The sequence below is a fragment of the Ixodes scapularis genome, unplaced genomic scaffold, assembly GCF_016920785.2.
Source record: "Ixodes scapularis isolate PalLabHiFi unplaced genomic scaffold, ASM1692078v2 PGA_scaffold3__209_contigs__length_174095766, whole genome shotgun sequence".
NCBI classification, from domain to species: Eukaryota; Metazoa; Arthropoda; class Arachnida; order Ixodida; family Ixodidae; genus Ixodes; species Ixodes scapularis.
Window position 1 is genome coordinate 55,621,528 of NW_024609868.1, and position 10,629 is coordinate 55,632,156.

A 10,629-nucleotide genomic window follows, 5' to 3' on the forward strand; every position below is an offset into this window, starting at 1 on the left:
TAGCCTGCGAAAACTTCGCTTGATCGAAGACCTCTGCCATGGACCTTTGGTCTCTGAGGGCACATCTCTGAGGGCAAAATAAATGTGCAACTATCGGTCAGTCAACAGAGCCACCAGCCACGGGACGGCCTCTCTCGACTTTGTATACGAGACTTGCCGAGACAAGAAGTTATCGAGATGTATGACGAACCACGATATCAATTGATACTGTGGAATCTCTAGGACGATGATTTCATGAGACATTCATTTAATGGAAATTATGCGGTTCCAGGGTTCGGTTAAGTACAGAGACCGACACACTTTGGAAAGAATATCTGCCTGTGGGGGGTTCCTTTTCTATAATTATGTAACTTATAGTCGGTGAGAGATTGAGAATTCAGGGTAAGCGCCTTTTACCTCTCTCCACTTTAGCAAAGCGAACGCTCGAGAGGTCACCTCCTTTTAAGCGTTCTCTCTATACTAAAGTCAAAAAAGGTAGAAAAATGGCTAAATTCAGCAATTTGTTTTTCCTTAAAAGTTGTGCAGTAAAAAAGAAAGAAAAAAAACGCAAAGAGATAACGATAATCCCGCACGAGGTAGCTACCACTATAATATAATGAATAAATAAATGGATAAATAAATTTAAAAAAAAAATAAAATAAAAAATAGACGGCTGGAACGTCACCCTAAAGTCCCTCCATGCGGAGTCGTTCAGCGGAAGTGTGGCAAACCATGTGCACAAGACTTCATTGGATTTTGGGTAATGCAGTTGCAGTGCTTGCAAATAGTACATCAGTAGCATAGCCGACAAAGGTTCTGCCGGAAGGGCATTCCCTTGTTCTACGGAAAGCTCCCTCAGCCGCCTACAAAATGCTTCCATATCCTTCGTTTTAGGCTGCATTCCTTTGAACTGATTTAATTTTGCCACTCTGAAGTGAGCACTGACAACTGCCACGTCTAATAAACACGTAAAAAAATAAACAAAAAATGCAAAAAGGCCAAATGTGTTGCTATTTACGGCAAGCTGAAGACAGGGACAATATATAATAAATTAATGACAACCAACAACGCGTCTCGTTACCTTATTCCCCCCCTTGCATCCAGCTAGATTAGGTACTCGGATCACCACATCGCTTACAATTTAACGCTCTTCTAACTAACGCTATCGCATCGTGGAACAAAATTCAAAATCGACGGCGCTCGCTACGAGTTACCAGAAGACTCGGATACAAAGTTACCATCAGATGCTGCGTTATACAATTTACGAATCTCCGTATCTAAACATTCACGTTCCGACACAATCTCTCATACGCGATATACCGCTGTCGCCTAAAAGTAAGACGGCAGACGATTAGAATTGACGCAGCTTCAAAAATGACGACACATCGACCCGCTTTTTGGCATGGCTGCCAGCCAGGCCGGCCAGACCCAGCGCAGCCACGCCAGGCCACGCCGCATAACTTTGGTATACGGTCCCTGGTCTTCCTCCCCATGGTCCTTCCCAAAGCCATTTCCCGGAGCGCCAGATTGTCTTCCTAACCCCCAGTTCGAGCGCCTCTCCCCCTCCTGACTACACCCCGCGAGCGCACACTCCCACCGACCCAACCCACCACTTTTAACGGGTAACCAGTCGAAGGCCTAGGGGAAGGGAAGCCCCCCTACCAGAAGGTTCCATCCATTACTACGTCGGAGGGTGGGACGGTGGACTACGCTGCGAGGAGGGGCACGAGTGAGAGGAGGAATCGAAGAAAAAGCGTTTTGCGTCCTCGGAGAGCGTACACGAATTCGTATAAAGCGGCTTTTCTTCGTCGGCGTCGGATTGGCGGGCGGGCGTCACGTGCCTCCTTTTCCGGATGGCGGAGCGCGTCGCTCTTCGGCGGCGGTCGGGCACGGTTGTTCGCCCACTGACAGCTGCGCTCACACGTGCGGCGTCGTCTAGCCGCGCTGCTGCGACCGGTCCCAGTTGCTACCCACGAAACGCGCGCGTTTTTAACGAGCGCTGCTGGTGTCCCTGGGGTCGCGAGTTCTCGACAAGTTCAAGGTAGACCCAGAGCCCGAGCTCGACCATGGATAAGTTACTCGGAGGACTGAAGAATCTCATCAAGATCGACGCGATCGTCACCGACAACCACGTCTTCCGGCTGCACTACAAGGTGACGTGCGCGGTGCTGATTGCCTTCAGCATCTTGGTCACGAGTCGTCAGTACATCGGCGACCCCATCGACTGCATATCTAAAGACAGCGTGCCTTCGAGAGTGTTGGACACCTTCTGTTGGATACACTCCACGTTCAGCGTCAAGGATGCGTGGAACAAGAAGGTTGGCATCCAGGTGCCGTACCCGGGTGTGGATAAGTACACGCCTGGTGAAGAGCGGGTCTACCACGGCTACTATCAGTGGGTGTGCTTCGTGCTCTTCTTCCAGGCGGTACTGTTCTACATCCCGAGGTACCTGTGGCTCGCGTGCGAGGGCAACAAGATCAGCACGCTCGTGCTCGACCTCAACTCGCCCGTGTTGTGCGACGACAAGCGCAAGTGCAGCAGGAAGCTTCTGGTGGAGTACTTCATCAACAACATCGGCCATCACAAGATGTACACCTTCTACTACTTTATCTGCGAGATCCTCAACTTCGTCAACGTCATCGGCCAGATCTACCTCATGGATGACTTTCTAGGAGGCGAGTTCTCCACGTATGGCACCAAGGTCCTGGAGTTCACGGACTGGGACTGGTCCGTCCGCTTCGATCCCATGATCAAGGTCTTTCCCAGGCTAACCAAGTGTACCTTCCACATGTACGGCTCCTCTGGAGACGTGATGAAGCACGACGCTATGTGCATCCTGCCCATCAACATCATCAACGAGAAGATCTACGTCTTCCTCTGGTTCTGGTTTGTGATCCTGGCCGTGTTATCCGGAGTGGTCATCGTGTACCGGGCCGTGCTCCTGCTATGGCCCCCAGCGAGGTTCCATGTGCTCAAGTCCAGGGCACGTCTTGCCAACATCACCTACCTGGAGAGAGTGCTGGACCGGTGTAAGGTCGGTGAATGGTTCCTCCTCGATTTGCTGGCCAAGAATCTGGACCCCGTCCACTATAGGGACCTTATCTCTGACCTGGAAAAGCACCTGGAAGGCAAGAGCCTCGAGCTGGTCTGATACACCGCCGACACGCTTATCCTTTAATCGCGTTTTAGGTTCGTGTCATTTATTGAAAGCCCACCTCTTTATCGTTGGCGTGCGGCTATTCCTAGGAGTTGTCGCAAGGCTTACCAAGTTGACGCGCTGCCAATCGTCATCCTTGCCGTTGTGCAAACGGGCCATTCATGCACAAACTGCCGCGATCTAGCTATCAATGAGCAACCTCATTCCGTCACTCTCCTTGTTTTGAGGTAGCCTAGATCGAACGCCCTTCAGCTGTCATCTACATTTTCCCCCATCCGTTTCACCCAACCAGTGCCTTTTTATTTTCATCGTAGCATAGTTGGGAGGCAGGATCCTCTCGTCCTTACAAAGATGGCAAACAAATGCGGGAGCGTGGTGTTAGCTACGTCGCTGCGTCCCATGAGAAAGTGAATGACGCGTTGCTCCACTGCCTTCGTCGCTTCCCGTGTTGGCGCCGCGGTACAATGACGCCATTGCGCTCACCTGGCGACGGGAGGGTGCAGATCGATTTGCAGAGGTCGGATTTCCATAGCTCCGTCCCGTGTTCACTCTCCGCGCGGGAGCCATTTCGTCCAGGAAATGCCGCTGAGAGTCGGACAACTCGGTCACGCGCGCCGCCACACTTTTTAGCAATGATGTCGGAGAAGACAATTACGAGCAATTTTGTAACGAATGTTGGAACGAAGGTTGTGCTATGTTTGCAGATGGGTGCCCTTTTACAAGTTCATAGAAGGAGTTGTGACGAACAAATTCCGGCCACTCTTCTGGCGCTTGCCGTAAAATGATATACTGTATTCGGCTTGCATTCGAAACCCTGTACAAATCACTAAATTGTGTGACATGTTTCTTTGGCCCCACATTTGATTGCTCTGATTTCTGTAAATTTGGACAGAAACAAGAACAAGTTAAAACCCTATTATAACTTGGAGAAAAAAATGTTACTGGTAGTGTTAGTAAAAAAAAAGCAGCCCAAACAGTAATGCAAACCACTATTTCTGCGGCGTCATCCCCGATAGGAGAGGAAATCGCCCTTATCTGTTGGTGAAGTTTTCTTACGCAGGATTTCTCTTTTCTTTTTTTTAACCACCCTCCCACGTCATATGAAAAGCAAACGGGCGCATGATTTACCAGTCGTTGCTCCTTGCCAAAAGCCGCCAACAGACAACAAAGGCCATTTTTGTGTGGCCCGGCCTTTTGTACTCGTGAGCCGGTCTGGCCTTGGGGGTTCCCACCGTCCAATGGCAACGTTGAACGAACAGCTTTCAGGCATCTTTTTTTTTTTTTTTTTTCTCCTTCCGACCAACACGTTGTGAATCACATTGGAGAGGGAGCGCAACCGACTAAAATGAATAAATGGAAAACGCGTTCACCCACCTGGTTCGAAACGCGTGTCGTGTAATATCACACGATACAGGATGCGGCAATGCAACGTGCTGTCCGAGCGAGTGTATATCGGTATTCAGTTTCTGTTTCCGGGCTAACAAAAGAGTTCGAGATTGCGATCTTTTTTCGCTCGTCGCCGCTTCTCGAAGGACGCCGTAGCTGCTTCGCGGAAACTGCGCCACGCGGTGGGATGACGCAACTTTCGGGAGAGAGACTGGACTCCGACCTTCCGCGAATTATTAAGTCACACATTGGCGCACATCGTACTCGTCACTAATCTTGAGCTCTTCCGTCCGGGCATATAACAAAATTGGTAGCGTTTTTTTTTATTTTTAATTTAAGTCTTTTTTGTTTTCAGTAGAGTGAAAGAAATCTAAAATGAGCACATACAAAATTTCGAGGCGTCATGTCTTTTCCTCAGTCTTTAGACACTTGAGCACACTTTGAGGTTAGTTCCACTTCGAGTTTTACTTCTTTTATCTTCTCGGTGTGTCAAGACCTCTATGATGCGTTATCTACTCAAAATTTTGATTGGTTTCTGAATTTAGGCTTAGGGACTTAACAGATGGACGTGCAAAAATGGGGATTCACACTTTGGATAAGCGCAGCGCTGCAATAATAATGGTGGAGGTGACGGAGGATTATGACAATCCCAGCGGTTTCATTTTTGCGTAGGACGCTGATGTTCTGTCAAGCGTCTACACTTACTCTTGTTGCACTATCTACTCTAGCGAGTTTCACTGCCATGCCATTTGGAGTCAGTCATGTTAGGTAGGAAGTGCTTTGACTAGTTGTGTGGAGGCAACTTCTATCATATATTGTAATCATCTGTATGTGTAATATCATATTTCATTCAGCTATGCCTTATTTTCGAAGCATTTTGGAATGGCATTTTATACTGCTAGGTGTGCAAGGATGCATAACTTCGTATGTTCAACATGCCATGTGTACAGAAGCAATAAGCAAGGACCAATTTTGATACCAATGTAGGTGCATTTCTAAGCAGGCCAGGCATTCCTTGTACTATGTATTCAATGTTATATGTATAAACATTTGTATACGGTTTCAGTGTTCTGAAAGAAACATTTTCGCATGTTGAACATTCCTGATGTTGCTCACATCCACAAGCCTTGACCATTATATGTCTGGATGAATTGAGGTGTGAAGGAGTTTAGTAGTGCTGTTTGGCAGTTGCCCATTGTGAATGTTCGAACTTTCTCTAATTTTTTATTATAACTAAATGTTACATTTTGCCAGTAGTTTGTGATATGATCACTGCAAGTTGAAAGGTTAGTGCTCTCTGAGAAGGAAGCAATTTTCTGCAAGCATATATACTTGTCAAGGCTGTGGATACCAACTATATGAAAATTCAGGCCGAAGCCATTTGCCCAGCTAAGAGGAAATAATCCCTATACGTCCATTGTAGTCTGTTGTGCTGAGCCAACATAGCTTGTGCCATCGTTGGATGTTATAAATAGTACTCAGTGATTGGATTAAAATTTCTTCTATTGAACTCTAAATGCCCATACTGCCAGAATGCTACTACAGAAAATTACTGAGCACTATTTTTTACGAAAGTTTGTGTGAATCCCTACGAAAGAAAAAGCAAAACTTGGTGATATAGGGTCTCTGTGCCGTCATTATTAAATAAAAAATCGTGGTGAATTACCGCATATCAACATATTTGTAATGTAAACCTGTAGGGATTTTTGATATTTGTGCTTATGCAGCTCCTTTTGGAGTTGTCGAATATGCATATCCTTAATTGGGGTTGACGGCCACTATCGAGGGGAAAAGCTTAAATAAAGAGCTTGACTTCTGGCTGTGGTTTCAACACCAAGTTTGTAAGCCATCTTCACTACATATCGAAGTGCTCTTTATCAACAGTGTATCAACAAACTATGAACAAACTATGTATATTTATTTTAAAATATAATCTTTTCTGCCCTGCTATTTCCAAAGCCTAGCCGACACAGGGTACTATTCAATTTTACAGCATAACTTGCTCTGCAAGTTCTTAGTTTACAGTGTTTTCAGCCATAGATAAATAACAAAAACGGGGGTCAACAATGTTTCATGCTCTTATTATGCGGTGGTATGAGCATTTCTAGGAAGGAGTGCAGGTCCGCTTTTTACAATCAATGTTCAAGCAAGCAATTTTATATTGATGTCTTCTTATTGGCGGTCTCTTCTACCTGCAGTAATGTTTGCGTGTGTTTTATTCACCTCTACTAGTTAACAATTTGTAGTCAGCTGTAGCGTTTACTCAAAGTGCTGTAATGTTTTAGCATAGGCATAAAATGCTTGGTCTCCCGAGTCCTGGCTGATGGTGCATGTGCAAAACCATGGAACGAGAGGTGTCAAAGGATGGTTCTCTCATAAACTGATTTGTTTGTTGACTGCTTTCATATTTTTAAGCATTTCTGGATGTTTAGTTTTCTTCTATTTATTAATATTCGCTGCATCATCTGCTCCAGTGTTTAATGAACAAACTATTTAACCTTTCTCAAGTATTTTAATTGTATGTTATGCTTTTTAACCGTTTTTGAAAGCAATGATAACAGTGTACCATGTCTTCCAAGTGCTCTTTTACTTAGCACTTAGGGTCTTGAATTTAAGACATATCATTCTGAGCGTTTATACTCCAGCTTTTACTGCTTTTTGTATGGACTTACAACTTTGCTGAAGGCTTTTAGTGGGTGTCATGATGACTTTTGATACTAACATGTACTTTATTCTGATCATCTTCACTGGTGCCTATTTGTGATGTTTGTAGTATCGATCAAACATCTCTGTGTACTGCCAGGAAGCAGTATATAGGCGAAAGAATCGCACATTACATAATTCTTTATGCAGAAGTGAAAATGTTTGTACATTTTGTTTGTGTGTCTGTGAGGGGATTTTTTTTTCGAATGACTACAGTTGTTTTTTCTGAAGACTTTACAAATTGGCTTGTATTGGATTTTTTGGTTACCTTATGGAACATGTGATGCTGTTGTCATCATACTGACATGCTCCTTTTTCTAAGCAATAAACTGTTTGCTAGATTATCCATTCTCGTTATGATACAATGATTAACACATGTGAGCTTGTAGCTTGCAACACACTATATAAGTCCAATTCACTGCTGAAATATCACGTACAGATACTAGTCATAAATGAGTATACATCATATATAGGGTTCCGTGTTTTCGGTTTTTATATTTTCAAAATTCGGCGTACTTTTTTCGGTGTTTATTTTAAGATTCAATTTTCGTTTTTTTTTGTGTATTTTTATGCCCACAGACGTTTGCCGGTGTTTTGGGATGAATACTAAAGAAACACCATCGGACACCGGATCAGATGATCCTTGTAGCTCTCTGATATTCGTGATCACTCAAAGAATAACGGCACAGATCCATCGAAAAAAAAAAAAAGAAACATCGACACATTAATTGTCGAGTGTGTACAACTGTAAAAAAATAAATAAAAAAAATAAAAAACCCGCAGAAGTACAAACAAGTTAGTGACCAAAAAACATGGAACTTCACCTTCTGTACATCGGGATTACGTGATCTTATAATAAACACACATGTACTTTCCCAGGTTCGTTGATCCACGCTCATTCTTTCCTGTTATTGACCCTGGGCTTCGAGAATGCCCTCCCAACTTTAACACTGGACACTCGCAGGCTGAGGAGATGAAGCGCTGCCTGAGCCAAAATCGGCCAATCAACCAATTGTAACTACCAAAAGAGAGACGGTGCGTCGTTTTGAAGCACAACATATTTCGTGTACTCACTAAACTCTGGCTGCAGATCTTGAATGAAGCGATAAACCCTATACTAGCCCACACTGGAACGTTCTTTTTTTTTTTTTTTAATGCCAGGAATTTGACACATTCAGCCCGATCACAGAAAGGATACAGATTTCCCGCGAAGAACCACCCAAGACCTCTTTTGTTGCATGTTGAACCTTGGAAGAGGGCAGTCACGAAGAGGTCACACAATGTCGAACCTTGCAACTCCCTCTCTCCCCTCCCCCACCCTGCCCCCACCCGTTTCGACGCGGCCATAAAAAACTGACCATTTTCAGCTAAAACAGAAATTTAGAAAATGGATTCAGCGTGCTTATATCGTTTTTTATCGGTTTAAACCAAAAACTCCGAACCCTAATCATATATCATTGATAGTCAGATTATTTCCTTCCTATTACGAATATTTCACCTATTTTTACCCCTTGCCATTTCTGAAGGTTGATTACACTCCCGGCTATTTAGTCACTCGGTATTTTCGAGCCTTTGTCCTCCATGCTTAGGTAAGTTAGTGTAGTTCAACCACAGCTGCAATTTCCTAGCTCCAAACATACGTAAATTACAGCTACCAGTGACCAAGACGTAATTAATCGTAACAAGCATCAGCTTTAGAAAGTAAGCTTGAGCAACTGTTTGGAACAGTTTGTGCAATTAATTGTATTCGTTTTTCGCAGCATTGATGATTATGTGGCATTTTACACTTTTCCCATTTGGTGCTTGTTTTACTAAGTTTATTGATTGTACAACCAAGAGCTGAGTTTCAGAGCATCATTGAAGTCGGTTGCTTTATTTCGTCACATCTTTGATGTTAGTCTTTTTTTTTTTTTTGTATAACGGAAGTCCAGAGTCAAAGGGAAATTCAGTCAAATCCAGTCTCCACACACCGGCAGACGGTCAAATGAGGCAAACACTCTTAGTTCACTCTCAGTGACTAAATAATGAGCTCCAGCTTCACAAAATCAACGCCAAAGCACGTGAATTTTAATGAACATTTTTCAATACTGATGCCAAAAGTGCAAATGTCCGCGAAACATTTTTTTTTTTAATTTTATTTCACCGCAAAAATAAACTAATTGCTGAACGCTCAATCCCCGCCCGAATGTAGTGGTCTAGCCCAGACGCCAAAATAGTTTTCCGTTCCTGGTTCTCAAGTTATAAGCGATATTCGGAAATTTGGAATAAGGAAATGATGGCTGACGAAACCCACGAATGCATAGAGGTGAATGACGTCGGCTACCCGGAACGGGCTTCATTTCCTCTTTGAAAGAGTTTGCTTTGGCATCAGGACCGCTAGCGCTGCACTGTGGCGAAGACTGAACGTTGTTCGGCGATGCATAGTTTATTCCTGTGTTGAAACAGAAGTTGTTTTCGGCGTACACCCTGCAGTTCAATTAGATTTAGCACTTTCGGAAAAAAGTGAGTAGTGCCCAGCCACAAAATCACGCGACAATTCATAAAATTGGAGTATCTTAATTAATGGCTGTAACTAAAGTACTGCAGACAACAACAGGGAATGGAGCATAGTATTCATGCAGTAATTCAATTGATACCCAACAAAGCCCCATTCATACTCTACCTTTGTTGACCAGAGTAAGCACCCTCGTTTGCTGCATTTTACCCCGTGGTAGAAGCTGTCACTCAGTAATGCTGGAAAGTGAGTGGAACTCCCGCTGGTTCACGTAAAAGCTTTTGAGTTAGCACGAACTGGCGGAACCTCAGTGTGCTATCGCACTGAGAGGCGCCGAGGCTTCAGCATTGAAAATACAAAACGGCAGGCGGGCTCTCCGGTTCCATTGTAGCCGAACGCCCCAGCCATGGTTACTATAGACAGTCGGCATCCTCAAAAAAGACGCATACTTTCCCAATCTAAACGGCGCTGTCTAAAATGATGCCGACGCTCAGGACGGGACAACCTCCTTGAGTAGAAAGATGTATTAACGAATGAATGTGCAATAAACTCTGATACGTTTTGGGACTCTGCATCGTGCCTCCATGTTGATCAGTTGTCGCGTCAGAACATACTGTACAACGAGCTTTTGCTAAATTTCAGACGTTCTGGAATGTCCCACCCTCAGGCGCTTCCTGGCATGCAGTGTTTATTGATGGAAATGCTGCGCCATTTCCGCCAAATTGCGCCATGAACAAAAGTCTGCTACATCCTGCGCCAAAGTGTCCTTTTTGCTAAAAATTGTGCCACACCTGCGCAAAAACACGCAAAGCAAAAAAAAAAAAAAAAATTTGTTTTAATTTTTTAGGAAAGTATTAGGAGAGAAAATTGGTACAAATTTGTATTGTCAGTATCAACGCACCGTATAAT

At 44.2% G+C, this 10,629-nt stretch overlaps 1 protein-coding gene across 1 annotated transcript; it reads left to right on the forward strand.

The window, feature by feature from the left end:
- The first annotated feature begins 1,801 nt into the window (after positions 1 to 1,801).
- LOC115320817 (innexin inx2) lies at positions 1,802 to 7,567 on the forward strand. Its single transcript, XM_029981035.4, has one exon. It carries the CDS (start codon positions 2,046 to 2,048, stop codon positions 3,129 to 3,131), a length of 1,086 nt encoding a protein of 361 aa, XP_029836895.1. The 5' UTR covers positions 1,802 to 2,045; the 3' UTR covers positions 3,132 to 7,567.
- Positions 7,568 to 10,629: the final 3,062 nt, after the last annotated feature.

Excerpts from the sequence above, each read along its gene's own strand:
- LOC115320817 (XM_029981035.4), top strand. The coding sequence starts at position 2,046 with ATGGATAAGTTACTCGGAGGACTGAAGAATCTCATCAAGATCGACGCG.